General features: G+C 36.5%; 1 protein-coding gene across 2 annotated transcripts in view; it reads left to right on the top strand.

Annotated features, from left to right (window-relative positions):
* Positions 1-22,807, top strand: part of SPEN (spen family transcriptional repressor) — a 115,468-nt gene that overhangs the window by 81,922 nt on the left and 10,739 nt on the right. For both annotated transcript variants that reach the window (XM_004472159.5, XM_071217766.1), the window contains 7 exons: positions 3,435-3,595; positions 5,830-6,030; positions 10,497-10,648; positions 13,861-13,986; positions 14,297-14,410; positions 15,869-15,982; positions 16,929-17,029. In XM_004472159.5, the coding sequence (XP_004472216.1) occupies positions 3,435-3,595; positions 5,830-6,030; positions 10,497-10,648; positions 13,861-13,986; positions 14,297-14,410; positions 15,869-15,982; positions 16,929-17,029 (969 nt within the window). The remainder of the gene's footprint in view (positions 1-3,434; positions 3,596-5,829; positions 6,031-10,496; positions 10,649-13,860; positions 13,987-14,296; positions 14,411-15,868; positions 15,983-16,928; positions 17,030-22,807) is intronic.

Genomic DNA, 22,807 nt, shown 5'->3' with positions numbered 1-22,807 from the left:
GATTTTGAAGTCCACTCTTTTTTTAAAAAATGTATTTATTTCTCCCTACCCCTTTATTGTTTGCATTTGCTATGTCTGTTTATTGTGTGCTGGTCTTTTTTTTTTAGGAGGCACTGGGAACTGAACCTGGGACCTCCTATATGGGAGAGAGGTACCTAGTCATTGGAGCCACCTCCTCTCCCTGCTTTGTTGTGTCTCTCGTTATGTCTTCCTCCATGTGTTTCCTCTTGCATCATCTTGTTGCATCACCTTGTCGCACCATCCCATTGTGTCAGCTCGCTACTTTGTTTGTCTTCTTTGTGAGGCACTGGGAACTGAACCTGGACCTCCCATGTGGTAGGCAGAAGCTCAGTGACTTGAGCCACATCCACTTCCCTGAAGTCCACTCTTAAAACTATTAGTCAATACACCTTTATTACTGTTTCTTTAAGGCAACCTAGATCGGATTAATAGCTTTTGATTTTAACCATTTTTGGCCTTTAAGAAACAACTAAATACTGTATATCATGTGCTTTAATGAACAGATATGATTCTTCAGTTTTTTAATAAAGATTTATTTATTTTTATTTATTTCTCTCCCCTCCCTCCCCACCCCGGTTGTCTGTTCTCTGTGTCTATTTGCTGCGTCTTCCTTGTCCGCTTCTGTTGTCAGCAGCACAGGAATCTGTTTCTTTTTGTTGCGTCATCTTGCTGTGTCAGCTCTCCATGTGGGCAGCACCATTCCTGGGCAGGCTGCACTTTCTTTCGCGCTGGGCGGCTCTCCTTACAGGGCGCACTCCTTGTGCATGGTGCTCCCCTATGTGGGGGACACCCCTGCGTGGCAGGACACTCCTTGCGTGCATCAGCACTGCTCATGGGCCAGCTGAACACGAGTCAAGGAGGCCCAGGGTTTGAACCGCGGACCTCCCATGTGGTAGATGGACGCCCTAACCACTGGGCCAAGTCCACCACCAGATTCTTCAGTTGTAACAAAAGTATTAAAATAAATTTTTAAATTAGAATTGGCTCAAATATTCTGGGTATCTGGGCTTTTATTTCAGTTTAGTAGGGCTGAACGATATTTGGGGGGGGGATCTTAATTTATGTCTTCATTTTGTTTCAGGATCTTGAAATCCATAATATAGTTAATGTACTATACTAGAGATGTACATTACAGTTTAAGTTGACATATCAAATGTGAACATAAAACTTGTATAATTTTATCATTTTATGATTTATTTAAAGACTTTTTTCCCTTTCTCACTACTACTGCAAATTGATCAAAAGGTAATTCTAGAAGCCAGTTAAGTTCTATATCTTGTTTCAAAATTGGTGTGGAAGGAAAGGACTGAACTAATAAGAGAATGATGACATAGCAAATTAATTTCTATGAATATTTTATACTTCTATTTTAAAAGCATCGTTACCATGACTGATCACCTTCTTCATTTTTATAATACAAAATTGTAGAAAACACTTTTTTTGCCTCAAATTATTTCAGTTGCCAGAAATTCTGCTTTTGCCTAAGTTTATTAACTTCTTTGCCCATTACTTCTCAGGAGTTTTCATGTGTTTATCCTATTGGTGTATTTATGCTTGTATTAGTCAGCCAAAGGGGTGCTGATGCAAAATACCAGAAATTCGTTGGTTTTTATAAAGGGTATTTATTTGGGGTAGGAGCTTAAGTTACTTCCCTCACCAAAATCTATTTAGAGCAAGATGGCTGCCGATGTCTGCGAGGGTTCAGGCTTCCTGGGTTCCTACATTCCTGGGGCTTGCTTTTCTATGGGTTCAAGCTTTTTTCCTTCCTGGTGCTGGCTTCTCTTTCCTCTGTGTGCTGACTTCTCAGGGCTCCAGCTTAAGTCTTCAGCATCAAACTCCAAAATCAAAACTCCAACATTGGAAACCTCCAACTCTGTTCTTTGCCATGTCTTTTTTTTTTTTTTTTTAAAAAAAAAAACTTCTACTCTGAGGCTTTTATCCCTAGTTTTGTATCTTGTAGCTCAGCTACCTCCATTTGGCTCTTATTGACGTAGGCATATTTCCTTTTGTTTCAAACTGCAGGAAGCCCTAATAGCCTCATGAAGTTTTCATTTGCCTTAGCATATAAGAGTTAAATAAAAATGCTGTGTAAGTACTTAGTTATAGCACCCTGTTTTCATATACTATGTATGTATGTATCTATTTAGGAGGTCCTGGGGATTGAACCTGGGAAGCAGGTGCTTAACCACTGAGCTGTATCTCCTCTTGTATAGTATTTATTGTTTCTTTATTTTTTTTTAAAAAAGCAACAGCAAATTGGTCTCAGGTGTTAGGCCTACCCTGACTTGTCTGGCTGGATTAGTGATTGATTGTCCTGGATATGAGATCTGCAGATTTAGGGTAAATAGCAAAAACTACCATGGGTCTTTTCCTTTAGTGTGTGCTTAAGGTGGATTAACCCCCAGAATTATTTGCTTAAAAGATAAGGCTTTCACAACAGGAAGGAGGCATGAAGCAAAATTTCAGAAAGCGAATAGCTTTTTGTAAAATATTTGAGAATGCTGTTTTATAACATTAAAACCACAACAGTTGTGCACATTCAGTATTGAAAATAGAATTTTATGTTTCTAACATAGTTATTAGGCATAATGCATTTAAAATATCCCTCTGTCAATCTGACCATGTAGGGAACACTTTCTCCTTGTATTTCAGTTGACTGTCTCCCCTCTGAGGATTTTATTAAACGGCAGAGCGTAATAAAATCATTTTTATTGTCTCTCAGTTCCCACATTATCCACAGAGAAGAGAACCTAAACTAACAAAACTCAAGTATCTTATATAGTGTTCTTTGTGGTTCAGAAATTTTTAAATTAACATTTTCTGATAAATTATTGTTTCTATTCTCCTAAAAATTAATTAACCCATGTAGTAATAACAGTAGTAGAGGTAGTGCTTCTTCATTTATTGACTAAACTGTAAACCTGTGGGTTATTTTATTTAATTTTTAATCTTGTGAGGCAGGTATAATTTCCTAGTTTTACAGATATGAAACTGAGTCTTAGCAAGAGGTTAAATGACTTGTCCAAGCACACATGCTATAGCTATACCAAGATTTGAATTCACAAGATCTCTGAATCCAATATCCATATCCTCTATTCTTTTATTATTATGCTAAGTGAATTGTCTTCACTGGTCTTATTTCATTTGAGAAAAATTGTTCAAATCATGCAAAGAATACACTTGCCTTTAGGTGGTAGTAGTGCTACTTTTGCTTCCACAGTCTCAGGCCAGTATTTGCTGTCTTCTGCTGCTTCTAAAGGTAGAGTATGAAATAGATGTGAAGAAGGTTCCAAAAACTCCAGACCTAAAATTCAGACCTGTTACTTATTGCCAGCTGTTAGTTTTAAAAAGATTTGTATGATACCCATTTTCTTTTTATCTTTTGTTGAAAGTTTGTTTTTGCCCTTCTGCAGCAGTGATTCCAGCAGTACTTCAAGTGATGACTCCCCGGCCCGTTCAGTTCAGTCTGCAGCAGTCCCAGCACCCACTTCCCAGTTGCTTTCATCTCTGGAAAAAGATGAGCCACGTAAAAGTTTTGGGATCAAGGTTCAAAATCTTCCAGTACGCTCTACAGGTAAAATTTTGGACAAGTGTACTTTCCTCTTTGCCATTATAGGGAATGAGATAGACTGAACAACTTGAATTTTATAGTTGGCTTTGAAAGCAAGTTTTCCATTTGTCTTTCATTAACATTTTAGTACTATATAGTATAAGTATAGTATAAGCAAGTGATTATTGTATTTTTATGTAGTTTAATTTCTAGGTTGTTACTCTTGTACATACATATAATATATAAAGATTGCTAGTTGGTTGGTATAATAAGAAAGCATGGAGTTCTGTTGGTTTTTTTGGGATATTTTAGTTGCCTTAAATATGCTTTCTGGATTAAACATTTTAGTATTGGGAAAATTTGGTCTGCTTAAATTCTGGAAAAAGTAATACTATTTTGGTTAGAAATAATTTATTAAGTTGGCATGGAGTTCTGTGTTATGAGATAACTTTGTACATGAAATTATGATAGGAAACCCATTTCAGAATATTTACATTTTAAATGAGAAAAGCATTGGATAATGGAAAAGTTAGTTAAAAGCTATACTGTGGTAGTCTCTCCTTTACTTCTGATGTTTTTAATTGACGGTTGACCATAATATTCTATTGTTCCTACATTAAACATTGAGTATGAAAACACTTTAAAAACATAGATGATCAAACCAGTGAAAACTAATTTTAGTATTTCTTAGTGAAGTACATTTCAGTATTACTTAAATTATTTATTAAAACAGCCTATAAAACTTAGATACTAGACTGACTTGTGAATAGATATACTGAGACAGAAGTATTGATGAGTTTTCGATTTAGATTGCTTGGTAAATTAGAGATGGACAAGGAGGTAAAATTGGCTTGCATTTCCTTACAATTTTTATTTTTATAATGAAGTTATAAGACCTCTGGGTGTTTCCTCTGTAAAAGGCATTAACATTGTTTATCATGTTACATGTCACTTTCCATATTATTTTTTTCATATTTTTAATATATTTTTAAAAGATACTTAGATTATATAAAATGTTACATAAAAAATACATAGGATTCCCATATGCCCCACTCCCCACACCTTCCACTTTCCCCCACATTAGCAACTTCTTTCATTAGTGTGGTACATTCATTGCAATTGATGAACACATTTTGGAGCATTGCCACTAAACATAGATTATAATTTACATTGTAGTTTACACTCTTTCCCACTCAATTCTGTAGGTTTTCCATATAATTTTATCATTGAGATGATTTTGGGGAAGTTAGACTTCCCTTCTCAAGTCTTTAAAAGTTTATATATAGATATAAAATTTTTATTATGAAAAAATTTTAAAACATACTCCAAAAAGAAAGAATAGCAAAATGAACTCATCTTATATATCACACCCCAAAGTAAAAAATTATCAACATTTTGCCATACTTGCTTCATCTATCTTCTAATGTCCTTTTTTTTTTTTGTATTTAAAAGTGAATGTAGCTCAGTGGTTGAGCTCCTGTTTCCCATGTACGAGGTCCTGGGTTCAATCCCCAGAACCTCCTTAAAAAAAAAAAAAAAAAAAAAAAAAAAGGTAGATCCCTGATGTTATGTCATATCATATTGACATTAGGGCATTTTCTGCTTAACCACAGTACCATTCTTGCTTAACAACCAATGATACCATCTAATACTCAAGTCTATTTTAAGAATTGATAAAAATAGCTTTTTAGAGTTATTTGGAAAAGTAATGGGTTTGTTTGTTTGTTTGTTTCGAGGTACCAGGGCTAGGGATTGAACCTGGGACCTTATATGCAGGAGGCTAGAGCTCAACCACTGAGCCATATCAGCTTTCCTGAGTTGGTTTTTCATCTCTTTTGTTTGTTGCTTGTTTCTATTTTCTTTCAGGAGGCACCGAGAACTAAACTCAGGTCCTTCCATGAGGGAGGTGGGCGTTCAACTGCTTGAGCCACATCCGTTCCCAAAAGTAATGTTTTAATGTTAAAGAAACTAAGGTAAAAAATCAGGCTAAAGGTTTTATAGCAGGAAGCCACTGTGGCTCAAGCAGTTGAGCTCCCATTTACCATATGGAGAATCCCTGGCACCTCCTGGTAAAAAATGAAAAAAGACATCCCAGACCTGCGCCGTGAGATGCAGGCCCCTGAAGCGATGCATCAAAATAAATAAATAAATAAGGCGACACAACCAGACTAAAAAAAAAAAAAAAGATTTAGTAGCATGCTTATTGAGTTGTAACTAAATTAGGAAAATATGTAACTTGTTTTTGTTTGGGGATTTAGATACAAGCCTTAAAGATGGCCTTTTCCATGAATTTAAGAAGTTTGGAAAGGTGACTTCAGTGCAGATACATGGAACATCAGAAGAGAGATATGGTCTGGTATTCTTTCGACAACAAGAGGACCAAGAAAAAGCATTGACTGCATCAAAAGGAAAACTTTTCTTTGGCATGCAGATTGAAGTAACAGCATGGATAGGGCCAGGTAAGAGGCAAGGAAACTGAGTTTTAGTGTAATTTGTATTCCAGTTTATTAGAGGGCTGCATATTATCCTGAGTGTTGACATGTGCATTATCTTCTGTTTTAAAGTGAGGTTGTATTTATTGTTCAACTTAATAAAAATCATTGCTTTGGTTAGGAAGGGTACAGGTTGTTCTATAAGGAGAAATGCTTACTTTTTAAGAGTCTGAATGGCAGAGCCTAGTCCTTGGTTGAGTGCAGTCTTCCTAAAAGAGCTGAATTAATTGAGATTAGGAGATAGTTTCTAGGGGAATGACAATAGAATTACCCTGAATTAGGAAGCAAAGTACTTACTAATACTGATTTGAGAGACTGATTAGACCAGTTTTAATTTCCATTATATCCAGCACAAATTGGATCTGTTATTCTAGCTTGCATGACCTTGCAAGATCATGACAATGAAAAAGGTCTAAATCTTAGGGGTATGGGACGCATTGAGAATTTCAAGGGAACGTTTTTATTAGCTTGAACCTACCTGTGACACCTATTGTAAAGCAGGAAGTCTTCTCAGGCATGGCTTTGGGTCAGTGTTTTTCCTGTTTCAGAATCACCTGCAGTGCCTTTATAAAAAATGCATATGCTGACATTACCCAGGCTTACTGATTCAGAATTCATTCACTCAAGTTTGACAACCCCTGATTTAAAGTAACCTGTGAGTAAATTAAAGGAAATAATAGAAATGTTTAAATTAAGCATTCACTTTATGGAGCTGAGACAATTGACCTTTTATATACTAAGACTCAATGAGATTCATAGGGGAAACATGGTCCATTTTCTTGACTTATTTATTTTATTTGACAAGAAGAAAATAACAATTTTCCTGATGAGAAAGTACAAATATTATTTGTGTATTAAAACTTAAGCATGGAGTTGGTAAAGAATGCAAAATATGCATAATTATATGATAAAACATGGAAATTCAAAGGAATATTATCATTCAAAGAAAATTGTAGACTACACCTTCAGATTCCCTCCTCTACCAAGTTTGAGATGCACTGGCCTAAGTTATACTGGGTGTTTTAGTTTGCTAAAGGCTGCTAGTGCAATATGATTTGCAATGGGTATTTATTAAGTTATAAGCTTACAGTTCTGAGGCTGAGAAAATATCCAAATCAGGGCATCATCAGAGATGCTGTCTTACTGAAGGTTGGCTGCTGGTGACCCTGGACTCCGGCCACATGGCAAAGCATAATAGTGGCAATTCTTTCCCTTCTCCTCCAAGCTCACTTTCTTCCCAAGCTCAGCTGTGGGTGATCCTTTTCCTTCTGTTCTCTTTCAGCTTCAGGCTAACATGGCTTCCTCTCAGCCTCAGTGTTCCATTGATTCCAGCTTCTGGGTTCTTCTTTGTCTCTGCCTTTTCTTTCTGTGTGTGTCTGCATGTTTTGCCCATTTATTACAGCTCCAGTAAAAGGATTACAACCCATCCTGGGTCCTGCAGTCTAATCAAAGACCCTTAACTTACTTGATCTAATCAAGAGATCCCTTAATTGACTCTACTCAAAAGTTCCATATACAATAGGCTTACACACACAGGAATGGGTTAACGTAAGAATATAATTTACTGGGGTGCACAAAAGACTCAAACCAGCACACTGGACCAAGAGCAACTAAAGAATTCTTATTTTACACATTCAGAACTTGTCAGACGGACTTGAATAATATTTTGAATGTCTTACAATCTATAAATTTTCAGAGCCATTGATAATTATGAAGTAATGATCTAATCCAGGGGCATTCAATAAGTAACTTTTTTTTTTTTTTAAAGATTTATTTATTTATTTATTTATTTATTTCTCTTCCCTTCTCTCCCCACCCCGGTTGTCTGTTCTCTGTGTCTCTTTGCTGTGTTGTATTCTTTGTCCACTTCTGTTGTCAGCGGCACGGGAATCTGTGTTTCTTTTTGTTGCGTCATCTTGTTGTGTCAGCTCTCAGTGTGTGCAGCACCATTCCCAGGCAGGCTGCATTTTCTTTCGCGCTGGGCGGCTCTTCTTACAGGGTGCACTCCTTGCGCTAGGGGCTCCCCTACGCGGGGGACACCCCTGTGTGGCAGGGCACTGCTTGCATGCATCAGCACTGCTCATGGGCCAGCTCCACACGGGTCAAGGAGGCCCGGGGTTTGAACTGCGGACCCCCCATGTAGTAGACGGACGCCCTAACCACTGGACCAAGTCCGCCACCCAATAAGTAACTCTGATCTCCAAGTGATAGGGGCTAACTTGAGATTTTTACTGTAAAAAGCATTTTATCTAATTAGATAACCCAGGAATAGTTGGGTTTTAGCCATCTACCAGTGAAGATTTTGAGGAATTTGGTTTCAAGCATAGGAAAGCTAAAGGAACTTTTCTTCGATGAGACAACAGTAAATACCAGTTTAATGGGATATTGGAAAGAAGTTGAATCTGAGTATGGAGACTTGATTTGAATTATGATGTTGAATGGTTAAGCTGTATTGTATTGAAAACTACTGAGCTGATCACTTATATCCCTGGAATTAATATCCACATCCCAGAAAAATCAACTTTGGTGGCTTCTAAGACTACCCTTTTTCATTCGTGCACACACCATTAAGATCCCCAAACAAAATTGCAGGAAGAAAGTGTTTTTTCAAGGTGTATAGTCATTAATGTTTAGAGTTAGATTACATGTGGAAAGTGTACTTTTTTTCTTTGTTAAACTGAATTTCTGGTTTGAAAATTAACTGACCTATTTGGTGGAAACGAAGCTATTATAGATTTTATGGTTGCAGATCTTGCTGTACATTTCTGATTCTGTCTTTTAAAGTATAAACCTCAAGATGTATGGAACTCTTTTTCCCTCCTTTCCTCCTTCCCTCCCTAAACATCTGCCCTTTATTAGGTGAGTAGTTTCAAGAAGACTTAATTAAACTTCAGTGAGATAGCCATGAGATATGCTAAAAAGATGGAGACAGGTATGGAACCTAGAGCAGTTTCTGAGTCTACCTGACTGTGGGAAAGTTTTCTTTGATGAAACGTAAGATTAAGCTGAGGTACCATTAGAACCATCGCACTGGAACCAGAAGCGAGATATATTCTGGCCAAGTTCACTCAACACCTTTGAAGTTGGTTGAGTCTTTTTGTTACCAGAATTGTTGACATAGTTTGTAATGTTCAGTGGCTGGCACTAAATACTTCGTTTCAGTAAAATTAAGTTTTAAAAAATTTGGACATCTTTTGTTCTGTCTTTTAAAAAAAGAGAACCTACAGTCTGTAATATAATTGTCATCAACAAAACCTTGAGTGTCCTTGCCCTAGACCAAGTTAATAAATGGAGCTTCAGATAAAATATATGACTGAATCAGAAATTAAGCCAGGACATTTAATCATAAAATATAGAAATTCCAAGGGTCATTTAGCCTCTTTCAATTTCTCATTGGGGACTATGCAACACCAAAAGAAAATATTCCATTAATGTTACTGTAATCAATTTTCATAAATTTATTGTTCATATCTGACAAATTCCTGCATTTAGACAGTTGGGTTATGATGTTGATTACCATGACAAATTTGAAATATATTATAAAATGTTAAGAAACACATTAAATAAAATAATTATTTTCACCAGAGTTTTACGTGTATTTTAGATTGTAGTTTTGTATTCTATATATTGAGAGCCTACTGCATAATTTTGTAATTTAAGCTTAGACTCATTATTACCATTTTTGCTGGGGTTTAAAATCTGTTTGTATGTCAATGATTATTTTTAAATTATTTTAAATACAAATCAACCAAGGAGATTGAAATTCAATCCACTTTGATGTTTTAAAGATTAAACAGTGTTAGTTCACCATTAATTTTTTTCGACAAGTTACTGCAACCTTTGTATTCCTCTCTTGGTTTTAAATTAATAAGGAGCATCTATTCTGAAGGATTTCTAATTTTTCAATTTGTGTGAGTGTGCAAGCCCATCTAGTGATTTAGTTGTTTTTTTAAAAAAAAAACAGTCTACATTGTATGACCATTTCTAACTATTTTTTTAAATCTCCCCCCTTCCCATTGTTTGTGTTCACTGTCTGCTCTCTGTGTCCATTCACTGTGGCTCTCTATGTCTGCTCATCTTCTCTTTTAGAAGGCACCAGGAACCGAACCTGGGACCTCGCATGTGGGAGTGAGGCACTCAATCGCTTGAGTCACCTCTGCTCCTTGCTTTGTTGTGTCTTTCATTGTGTTTCCTCTGTATCTCCATGTGCATCATCTTGTTGCACCAGACTGTTGTGCCAGCCCACTGCCGTGCTTGTCTTCTCCAGGAGTCACCAGGAACTGAACCCGAGGCTTCCTATGTTGTAGGCGGGAGCTCAATCACTTGAGCCACATCTGCTTTCTGATTTAGTTTCTTAAATGTAGATTTTCCCATAATATATAAATATACAGTAAAACTCTCTTCTCTTACTCTGCCCCTATTTGAATTAACAGAAACAGAAAGTGAAAATGAATTTCGCCCCTTGGATGAAAGGATAGATGAATTTCACCCCAAAGCAACAAGAACTCTTTTTATTGGCAACCTTGAAAAAACCACTACTTATCATGACCTTCGCAACATCTTCCAGCGCTTTGGAGAAATTGTGGTATGTTCCTTTTTACAATAAAAAGCGGTTTTAGATTTGGATGAATTATATGCTTCCTTATTATGTATCAATAAAATCGATTTGTTTCCCCAAAAAAACCCACCGAAAAAACCCAGTTTTAGATCTTTGTCATAAATCGTAAAGCAAAATGCAGATTATGTTTGGAAAGATGATTTTTTCCTCATTTACTCTTGTGTTTTTTGTTTCAGAAAAACCATGCATAAAATACAGAGTTCCCATATACCCCTATTATTAACATCTTGTATTAGTATGTGTGGGACATTAGTTAAAATTGATGAAAGAACATTTTTATAATTGTACTGTTAACTGTAGTCCGTGGTTCACATTAGAGTACACTGTGTTGTACAGTCCTATAGTTTGTTTTTTCAAAAAAATTTCTTATTCTAGTAATGTGTATATAACCTAATATTTCCCCTTTTAGCCACATTCAAACATAAAATTGAGCACTATTAATTATGTTCTCAATGTTGTGCTGTCATCACCACCATTCATTACTAAAACTTATCTATTAACCCAAATAGAAACTATGTGTAATTTAAGCATTAACTCCTGTTCCCTTCCCCAACCCTGGCCCCGGTAACCAGTACTCTAGTTTCTGACTATATGAATTTGTTTATTCTAATGATTTAAAATCAGCGAGATCATACAATATTTGTCCTTTAATATCTGACTTATTTCACTCAACATGATGTCTTCAAGCATTACTGTATGTACTGAATGTAGATGTCATGTGCTGGAAGTTCAATTCTATTTTGAACTTCTAAATAGAGTCACTTTTTATATTATGTAAGTAGTTTTAGGGATAGAAAAATTTTTTTGTTTCCCATGACTCAAAAGTTGAGTCAATTTATAGTAAAAAGAGTTTGATTCAGCTTTGTACCCTTGAGATACAGTATATTCTGTGCTTGAAAAAATAGGGAAATTACTTTTGCCTTTTCTATACTCTCTATATATTAATAACAGTGATGAAATTACTGTAGTGTATTTGGACTTTAGAGAGTAGAAAATGTTTTGGATTATATGAAATGTCTAGAATAAGCAAATTCATAGAGATAGAAAGTAGATTAGAGATTACCAGAGGCTGGAGGGTGGGGGGGTATTAGGAATGGGAAGTTATTGCTTAATAGGTACAGTTTCTGCTTGGGGTCATAAAAAAGTCTTAGTAATGGATAGTGGTGGTGGTAGCACAGCATTGTGAATGTAATCAGTACCACTGAAGTGTACAGTTAAAAATGGTTAAAGTGGGTAATTTTATGTTTATATATTATCAAAATAAAAATAACTAAGCAGTTTTGGATAGGAGCACTTATTGTGTGTCTCTGTTCATTCATCCTTATTTTATACACTGCTGCTCTAAACAAAAGACCCTTATATTTGTATAATTTAGTTTTATGAACTAGTCTCATTTGTACTTCTGGCTGATTTAAACCTTATTTTTTCAGGATGGGGGGCAAGAGATAGATGTGGTTGGTAGAAAAAAAGAAATATTTAGAGGAAAAAGTCAACAAAACCTTGATCTTCCTTTCTTTTTCAGTTATTTAATTTTTAATTTATTTTAAGTTTTCAAGCTCACAAAATTAAAGTATACTTTTTTTTTTTTTAAAGATTTATTTATTCTGTCCCTCTCGTTGTTTGCACTTGCTATCTGCTCATCTTCTTTTTAGGATGCACCGGGAACCGAACCCAGGGGAGGCAGGCACCTATTAGCCCATATTGTATGATTCATACACAAAAAATTTATAGATATCCAGGACATTTAATTGAGAAGTTTTTATTCAACTGTGTTTTCTTTTTAGTTTTTACTTGTTTATATTTTCCTTTTTTAAAAATTTCTCTCCTCTCCACCCCCACCCCCACCGTTGTCTGCTCTGTGTCCATTCACTGTGTGTTCTTCTCTGACTGCTTGCATTCTTATCAGGCAGCACCGGGAATCTGTGTCTCTTCTTGTTGCATCATCTTGCTGCGTCAGCTCTCTATGTGTGTGCAGTGCCACTCCTGGACAGGCTATGCTTTTTTTTGTGCAAGGCGGCTCTCCTTGTGGGGCGCACTCCTGTGCTGGGGGCACTCCTGCGTAGCACAGCCCTCTTTGCATGTGGCAGTGCTGTGCATGGGCCAGCTCACCACACGGGCCAGGAAGCCCTGGGTACCAAACCCTGGACCTCCTATGTGGTAGGCGGACACTCTATCAGTTGAGCCACATCCGCTTCCCTTTATATTTTCAATTATTAAATGTACAAAATAAAGTTAAAAAAAAAAAGGACTTACCCTGGGTTTTTACATTCTACATAATGATTAAGTTACCATTATTTTGAACAATTTTGACCCATAAGAGAACTCTAAATATATTACTCACTTTGCTTTGTTTCAAGTTTTGATTCTTGGCTTGTGAACCTTTAAGGAAATTTAGGTGATCATGATATTATTCTACAATGTACGGCCCAGGCCATTATTATTTAAATACAGATTTTGCCATCCAAGTGGCTGGACCACTTTTACGTATAAGCCAGGTTTTCTCACCACTTTCTTTCAGCAGCCATGACAGAAGAGTAAAGCATTTCGTGCACTCTGGAGAGTATAGTGTTGTGTTCTTTTATAGAGTATGGCCCCTACTAAGGATTTTAGGTATTACAGAAAGGAATTATTTCTAGGTTTTCATTATATGGACCACTTTTTCTTTGTTATCATAAGTTTCTTCTAACACATATTACGGATTTTAAATTTTAAATTTTGAGTTCAATGCTTTTGCTTTTCTTTCTGCAGAGAGCATCAGTTGGAAAGGTTTCATGGTTTATAATTATAAATGCGCTATTCAGTTTTTAGACACCTAATTTACAGCTGCATAAACCAGACTTTTTTTTTTTTTTTTAGGGATTGGGGATTGAACCCAGGGCCTCATACATGGGAAGCAGGTGCCCAACCACTGAGCTGCATCTACTCCCCACTGAGAGTTGTTTTTTTCATTTGTTTGTTTTTGTTTTTAGGAGGTACTGGGGTTTGAACCTGGGACCTCATACATGGGAAGCAGGTGCTTAACCACTTGAGCTACATCCACTCCCTGAGGCATACAATTTTAACTAAGAAAATAATTGTTGGAATGTGACTTTTTGAGAAATGAACTCCCATATGGACCTGGTTTATTCTGACATTTTCTTGTTGGCACACCGCTAAATAATATCAATTGGCTTTTTCAGGATATAGATATTAAGAAAGTAAATGGAGTTCCTCAGTATGCATTCTTGCAATATTGTGATATTGCCAGTGTTTGTAAGGCTATTAAGAAGATGGATGGGGAATACCTTGGAAATAATCGCCTCAAGGTAAAGAAATTTCAATAAGTTATTGTGTTGTTACGATTTATTTGCTTTAATTTTTAAGATTTGGGCTTTTTTTCTGCACATGCGCATTTTAGGTGTATACCTTTTTTTTGCCTTATACTATGATTTGAATTAATTCTTGGTATACCAGCAGGATTATTTTTTTGTAAATTTCTGTCTGGTTTTAATTTGATGGTTCCTACTTAAGATGTTGGTTAGATAAGATTCCTACTAAAGACTAGTTTTCTTAGAATTCTGTAGTTGAATAGTAATTGTGAACTCTACTAATAAAAATTTTGTCTTTTATATTCAGCTGGGTTTTGGAAAGAGCATGCCTACAAACTGTGTGTGGTTAGATGGGCTTTCTTCAAATGTGTCGGATCAGTATTTAACGCGACATTTCTGCCGATACGGGCCTGTGGTAAAGGTAGGTGGAAGCGTTTGGTGTGTGGTTTAAAGATCTTTCTAATTTTCTTTTTGTTGGTATTCGTCTTCCAACCAACTTTAGTGCTGACTTTTTCTTTTCCTTAATAGTTCATGGAATAAAGTTTTCTTGGCCAAAATTTGATTTGTAGTGGCATTTGCATCTGTTAGCTTATGATATAAGTATTTTGAAAAACTATTTTGAACCACTGAGATGATTACTTTTTAAACAATCTGCATTATACAGTTAAATAGGATGTTTTTTAGGGATTTTTATTATTTCATATTATATTAGAATTAGTCTGATTATATAATCACATTCATACTAATAAGCAGTTAGATTTGAGATTTTGTTTGTTTTTAAATAAAAAGTGATGACTTTAAAAGGAAATTCACGGGACAGAAGATTCATCTATCTAATGTTTGTTGTGAAACATACCCATATTCATAACAGGAAAAGGGCATCTGGACCCTCTTCCACTGAATAAAGGTGTAAAGCTTTAACTCCTTAAAATCCGATTTACTCTGGTGAGTATGTTACATAACGTTGGCATTTCTTTAAATGTAGCTTTTGTTGTTTGGAGAAATACATATCTTTAAAGATTGCCTGAAGAAAGAAAAAATTGAGCAGCTTTAAGACAACAGTTCTACTTATATAACCAAAATTCATATGTGGAGATAGAGCATGCTCACCAAAACTAGATTTGAATATTATACAGTGTTCAGTCAACAAGGAAAATAAAATACCGAAAAACAAAGGCATTATACCTCAAGTCACAATATCCACAATTCTAAGCAGTCCTGCACATTTTATTGTGTTTTCACTGCAACGTGTATCATTGGGAAAAGCCTGATGATTTTTCTAGCTCTCTCTCTATATATATTATTCACACCCCACCCCTTGGCAGTGTCCTTATGACATAGGATTTTATTGGGACTAACAGTGAGTCCAGTGGATGAGACTCTTGTTTTTTTTTAAAGATTTATTTTATTTATCCCCCCTGCCTCCGTTCCCCCTATTGTCTGCTTTCTGTGCCCATTCACTGTGTGTTCTTCATGTCTGCTTGTATTCTCATTAGGTGGCTCCAGGACTGATCCTGAGACCTTCCAGTGTGAGAGAGAAGTGATTACTTTCTTCTGCCACCTCAATTCCCTGTTCTGCTGCATCGTCTTATTTTGTCTGCTCTGTGTCTCTTTTTGCATCATCTTGCTGCGCCAGCTCTCAGTGTCAGCCGGCACTCCTGCGCAGGGCAGCTTTCCTGTGCTGGGCAGCATTCCCATGCAGGGTGGCACTCCTGTGTGGGCCGGCACTCTGCATGGGCCAGCTCACCACACGGGCCAGCTTGGCCTCACCAGGAGGCCCTGGGCATCGAACCCTGGACCTCCTATATAGTAGACAGAAGCCCAATTGGTTGAGCCACATCTGTTTCTCTCTTATTTATTTTTTGATGTTTTTTTACAGGTGGTGTTTGACCGCTTAAAAGGCATGGCACTGGTTCTCTACAATGAAATTGAATATGCACAAGCAGCTGTAAAAGAGACCAAGGGGAGGAAAATCGGTGGAAATAAAATTAAGGTGTGCAGAATGACTTTAAACAGAAGCAGAAAAAAAATTGTATTTAAATCTCACCCTCTTAATAACTGCCATTTTGCAGGCTGCAAACCAGGGGAGTGATTATAGGACATGTATTCCATGTCCTCAGTTTTTAAGGAGAATATTATAGTTTTTATACTTAGCCCATTGAGAGCACAGGGTCTTTTAATCCATTAGTCACAGAGCTTCCTCCCAAATCCTCTCCTTCAAAGAATTGTGCCCTTCTACACTCTGGGTTCCTGAGGCACACATGAGCACACTTGGTGCTGGCTGGCCCATAGCCACCTGCGGGTATTTGTATACTCAGGAGTTCAAAGTGTCAGTCAGTCCAGCTTCCTCAATGATCCTCTTTTCCTCTACTTTCCTCCCTTCCTAAAGAGTGGGTAACCATTGAAAAATGATCTTTTTGTGTGATATATTTGTTTAAAAATCCGGTGTTCATGGTATTTTGAAGGGGCTTGTGCAATAACACCAATGATTAGCTTGAAATAAGTACTTCTGAAATAAAATGATAGAGTACTGATAAATGATGAGTATCATATCTTTTTGTGATTTTGAGGCGCAGGTGTGAGTAAACTTTAAACTTCTTCCATATTTGTTTTATGTTCTGTGGTTCCATCAAATTTATGCATGACAGGGATTGCTGGATTTAGTTGATTTGATTAACTGACAGTCTATTTACTGAGAATCCTGAGAGGTTCTGGAACTCTAAATTACATTCTTTGTCAAGATTTATGTAGAATATGAGAAAGATGTTAGGTTAACAAAATATGTTTTCAGTTAGGACTGTTTTACTAAATTGATATAGATTGCTCTCTCCTGAAATTTATCTAGAAAGACTGTGTTGGGAAGAACTTGCAAATTCAATAACACATCCTGTAAGTAAAATCTGAAACTTGCACCAAACACTTGCTTTTCTTTTTTTAAGGTGGATTTTGCAAATCGTGAAAGTCAGCTGGCATTTTATCACTGCATGGAGAAATCTGGTCAAGATATCAGAGACTTTTATGAAATGTTAGCAGAAAGAAGGTAATATTTAAAATCTACTCATGTGGCTTGAATTCTTAAATTTCTAATATATAACATTTATGTATTAGATGTTCTAATACATAACATTTAATTTCTAATACATAACATTTTAAATTTCTAATACATAACATTTTGTGTTTTGTTGGTCTTTAGCCCTACCCTCTTCCCCTCAAAACTCTACCCTTTCCCTTTTTCCCCCTTGACACAGAAATAGGTGATTTTTGTTGTTGTTTTTAAGGTCCTGGGGCTGGGGAATGAACCCAGGACCTCATATGTGGGAAGCCAGCACTCAGCCACTGAGCCACATGGCACATGGTTTGTTTTTGCTTGTTGTTTTTTTTGGGGGTGGAGAGGCACCAGCCAAACCTGGGACTTCCCATGTGGGAAGCAGGCACTCAACTGCTTGAACCACATCCTCTCCCCAGGTTTTTGTTTTTTTTTTTAACCTCCCCTCCCATGGCTTGCTTGTTGTTTGCTCTCTGTTTCCATTTGCTGCACGCTTTTCTGTGGTTTTTGTTTTTGTTTTTGTTTTTTTAACTTATCTCCCTTTTAGTTGCGTCACCTTGCTGAGCTGGCTCTCTGTGGCACTTGCGGGCCAGCTGCACTCCATGGTGTATGGGCAAGCCTAACTTCACAAGGAGGCGCCGGGACGCGAACCCACGGCCTCCCAGATGGTAGGCAGGAGCCCAACTGATTGAGCCACAGCTGCTTCCCTCCCCAGGGTTATTTTAATGAATCCAGTTTTCATTTGGCTCATTGGGGTTAAAGTGACCTATCCAGATTTCTCACTGTGAATGCCTCTACAACTTGAAAGAGTTACTGTTTTGCCAGATTATAACTTTATGTATAGCTAATTATAAATCATCCTGCCTTCTTACCATTTTAAACAAAAAGTGACAACATATGTTAAAGTATATTATTATACCTTACATGTTTAGTAATGACAACTTCTAGGTTGTTGTCATGCATGTGCTTATACATTTAACTTAAAAATTTCTAAAGAACTCTATCTTAAATCTGAATCTCTTAAGTAATTTATGAATGAATTTATATATATAAATTGGTAACATCAAAGTTTGGAAAGTAAATCTTATTTCCCCTTGTTAATTTTTTCAGTTATGGTAATACAATATTTGATTTTTTTCCTGCTCCTTGTAGGAAATATATGATAGTTCAGAATCATTTCAGTTCTCACAAAGAGAATTAGGCTATCTTCTGTAGCTTAAAACAGTCCCCAGGGGAGTGGATGTAGCTCAGTTAGTTAAGTGCCTGCTTCCCATATACAAGGTCCTGGGTTCAATCTCTGGTGCCGCTTAAAAACAACAAAACAACAGAAATAGTCCTCAAACTGATAATAGATTATTTTTTAGACTAAGTATATTAAAATATCATTACATAGTGTTATCAGGTTCTTTAATAGCTGGTCACATTTGAAAATAGAAACTTGTCCATATGATAAAGCTGTTTGTCCAGACATACCTCTGAGGTTAAGTCTCCTGGAATGTTATCACTAGATCTCTGCCTCTGTATATATGTATTAATCAAAAGGCTTTGTGTAATAAATATCTTTAGATCTTTTAAGTTCATGTGTGAAAAGTACTACCTTATGATAGGGATGAGCCAAGTTCTGATCATGCTACCAGAAACCTGTTGAATGCATTCCCTTCCTACTTCCTTGCCAGTTCATTTTTGTTTAAATCATTGAAAATATATATGTCTCTTTGAGACATTTCCTAGTGGAATATTGTGTAGTGGTCATTGAAGAGTTGGAGCTTTTAAAACGAAAAATGACCCCTATAACCAAATTGTCAAAAGCTCAAACTTATAAGGTTTTGATAGTTTCTCACTAGTACATCATAATCCAGATTCCAGAAAATAAAAAATCAACAGTCTTAATAATAATAATCTTTCATCATTTCTAACAAAATGTAGCACACTAATGCAAAATGTTAATAATACGGAAAACTGCAGGGGTGGGAAGATGTATAAGGGAAGTCTCTACCTTCTGCATGATTATTTCTGTAAACCTACAACTGCTCTAATTAAAAAACAAGCAAATGGAAACCATTTTCCAGTTAGTAAGTCAGTCTTGATAAGAAAGCAGTTGTTTCTCAGGCATGTGGTGTGTATGTGCATTTTTGTGCACACATACAAGAGAGAACGTATGTGTCTGTAGGGAGACATATACATTCTCCCCAGGCAGCAGTATGAAATCACTGTTGATACTAAAGATCAATACATTAAGTGCTTGCAGGAATTCTTATCCACAAGTGAGTGGAAAGTATTTTGTACCTAAAGTATTTTAAAAAGCCATTAAAATCCTCTGTGTAAATTAAGTATTTTTAAAAGCAGTGTCTTGTAAGGGTTTGATAATGCTGTGTGGATGTTAATTTTAATGAATTACTCCTTAAATTCACTCATTTTTGTCCTTAAACTTCTTACCTCTGGTTATACATCTGTAGAATGGAGTTAACTTCTAAAGTAGGAAGGGGGAGGGTGTGAAACTTGGGGATCACTGTGACCCATTTGTCCCATTTGGTGTCACGTGGCAGTGTCTTTGAAATGCATTCATTGCAGTAGAACTTGAGACTCCGACTGTGGGAAACAGAGTGATAGGAAGTCATCCCACAGAATAGTTGAGGCATGAATGCAAAATGCTTTCCCTTTAGGACCATTCAGCTCAGTAATGCACAAATAACTATTAACACAGGGTTTCACAGTCCATATTTAATTGCACTTGATCCCTCATGACTGTTGTTCCATTTTACATAGGAAGGGAACTGAAGTTTGAGTGACTTTGCTCATCAGGTCACATGATGAAGGTTGGCCTGGGAGTAAACCTAGGGTCCTTCCCGCTAGTACATTGTACCTTACACTTTACCACTTCTCAAGATGAATTATGAAACAGATGAATTTCCTACCTGCTTAAAATAGTTTAGGTGTTGTGCAGTCATGCAAAAGATTTATCTCAGAACACCTTTCTGCAGTCCCTCAGGGATTCTGCCTTGTTCATGGTGCAAGTGCTCGGTTGTGTGGTCTCCACTTCAATTGTTGAGTTCCTTGAGGACAGAGAGTCTTACTTCTTTTTGTAGTCCTAGGGTCCAGCAAAATACGTGCAAAATAATCATTAAGCTGAATAGTGATCCAGTACTAATATTACACAAGTACTTCTGACTTATACAACATTTTCATATTTTTGGATATGGTCTTAGTTTGCTTAATTTTTAAAATATCTTGATACTGTGTTTTAAAAATATCACTTCAAGCTTCCTGTTGATGTAGACAGTCAATCAGTGTCCATTCTAGGTATTGTATTCATGTATAGTGTGCTCAACTTGATATATGAAACTTGTTGGAGTTTATGGTGATAATGAGTTAAATTAGCCTAATTCCTTACCTAGTAATATTTATTTGCAAAGTAACTAGCCAGTATTTAGGCAAACACTCTCCTGTAGAACTGTAGAAGGATCATCTTAAACCACATTAAGCCATATATCATAGCTATATCATAAAATACTCTCTTTTGTGAGAGTTCAGTATAAATGTGTATAATAATGTGTTATTGATGCTTCCTTTTCTAAAACAATTTAATTAGAACATTGGTACGTTTATAGAAAGTAGAGTTCCCATATACCCTCTTTCTCACAGTTTTTCCTAATTAACATTTTACATTTAGTATGATACCTTTATTACCATTTGTATTAGTCATCCAAAGGGATGCTGATGCAAAATACCATAAATCGGTTGGTTTTATAAAGGGTATTTATTTGGGGTAAGAGCTTACAGATACCAGGACATAAAGCATAAGTTACTTTCCTCACCAAAGTCTATTGTCACGTGTTGGAGCAAGATGGCTGCCGAGGTGCGAGGGTTCAGGCTTCCTGGGTTCCTACATTCCTGGGGCTTGCTTTTCTCTGGGTTCAAGGTTCCTTTCTTCCTGGGGCTGGCTTCTCTTTCCTCTGTGAGGTTACTTCCAGGGGCTCCCGCTTAAGTCTTCAGCATCAAGCTCCGACATCAGAAACCCTCAGCTCTGTTCTTCGCCATGCCTTTTAAACTCAACACCCTAATCATAACTCAGTCATGCCCAGGTACAGATCAGATTATAAGCATAATCCAATATCTAATTTTGGAATTCATAACCATATCAAACTGCAACACCATTGATGTAACAATATTATAATAATTATCAACTATTAATGCTTCTGTTTTTGAATGTTAAGTCTAGATGTTTCATTTTATATTAAAAGGGGTTAGAACGTCATCTTGTAGCAGGTGTTTCTAAGTTTTTTCTAAAGTTGATTCTCAACAAATATTTGAGTACCTGCTGTGAGCCAAGCATACTATTAAAAGAGCTATAGAAATAGTAGACAAGAAGACAAAGCCCATGCCTTTATGAATGAGCTCATGTTCTAGATTTGATGTGTTTTAGTGAACCACTAATGGCAATATGTGTACAATAAGCAATCTGTGCCTGCAGGAGATAACAAAAATTTTTGAGAGTGAACTAGAGTTAATTTTATATAGCATACTGTTCTTGGTGAAATTTAATTCTATATTGAATGCACTGTTGACAGGTCATTGTATGAGAAAACCCACAATGAATTCCTTTACAAATTGAGGGAGCCTCCTTACAATGCTTATAATCATTCTTGATTTGTTAGTTAGCAGACTGGAAAAAAATAACAATATGTACTGAAAGCCAAGTTGTGCCTACCATTGGACTAGGAAAGTTTTTACAAATGTTATCTTATGTAATCTTCTTAGGAGCCCTATGAAGAGAAGGTATCATCATTTTATAAGTGAAGAGACTGATCTCAGAGAGATTAATCCCCAAAGTTGTTTGTTTTTTTTTTTTTGTTTTTTTTTTTTTTAAAGATTTATTTATTTATTTAATTTCCCCCCCTCCCCAGGTTGTCTGTTCTTGGTGTCTATTTGCTGTGTCTTGTTTCTTTGTCCGCTTCTGTTGTCGTCAGCGGCACGGGAAGTGTGGGCGGCGCCATTCCTGGGCAGGCTGCTCTTTCTTTTCACGCTGGGCGGCTCTCCTCACGGGCGCACTCCTTGCGCGTGGGGCTCCCCCACGCGGGGGACACCCTTGCGTGGCACGGCACTCCTTGCGCGCATCAGCACTGTGCATGGCCAGCTCCACACGGGTCAAGGAGGCCCGGGGTTTGAACCGCGGACCTCCCATATGGTAGACGGATGCCCTAACCACTGGGCCAAAGTCCGTTTCCCGGTTTTTTTTTAATTGTGAATTTACATAAAGATGTTAATCAATATCCAGGTCACAGAGGCAGTAAGATTTTAATTAAATTATCTGTTTTTCCAAACAGTATATTTATTTCCTGAGGTAAGAATATCCTTAGAGAAAAATAATTACAAAAGACTTAGGAATGTAGGCATATGATACCCCATTTAATACTTATGTCTGTTATAAGTCATTACATACCACCCAGTATGAAAAGAATGAAAAAGGGCTAAACCAGCACTGTCTCTGATAAAAACAATGCAAGCTACATATGTAATTTTAAATTTTCTGGTAGCCACATTTTTTTTTAAAAGATACAATTAATTTTATTTATTTAATTCAGTACATCTAAAATATTATCATTTCAGCATAACAATGTAAATAAATTGTTGATACATGATTTTTTTTTTAACTAAGCCTGTGAAATCTGGTGCATAGTTTATGCTTATAGTATAACTCACTTCAGACTAGCCATATTTCAAATGCTCAGAAGACACATGTGTCTAGTGGCTACCATATTGGACAGCACAGGT

Source organism: Dasypus novemcinctus, chromosome 9 (genome assembly GCF_030445035.2).
Source record: "Dasypus novemcinctus isolate mDasNov1 chromosome 9, mDasNov1.1.hap2, whole genome shotgun sequence".
In the NCBI taxonomy this organism is placed as follows: Eukaryota; Metazoa; Chordata; class Mammalia; order Cingulata; family Dasypodidae; genus Dasypus; species Dasypus novemcinctus.
This window is presented reverse-complemented; position numbering and strand designations above follow the sequence as displayed.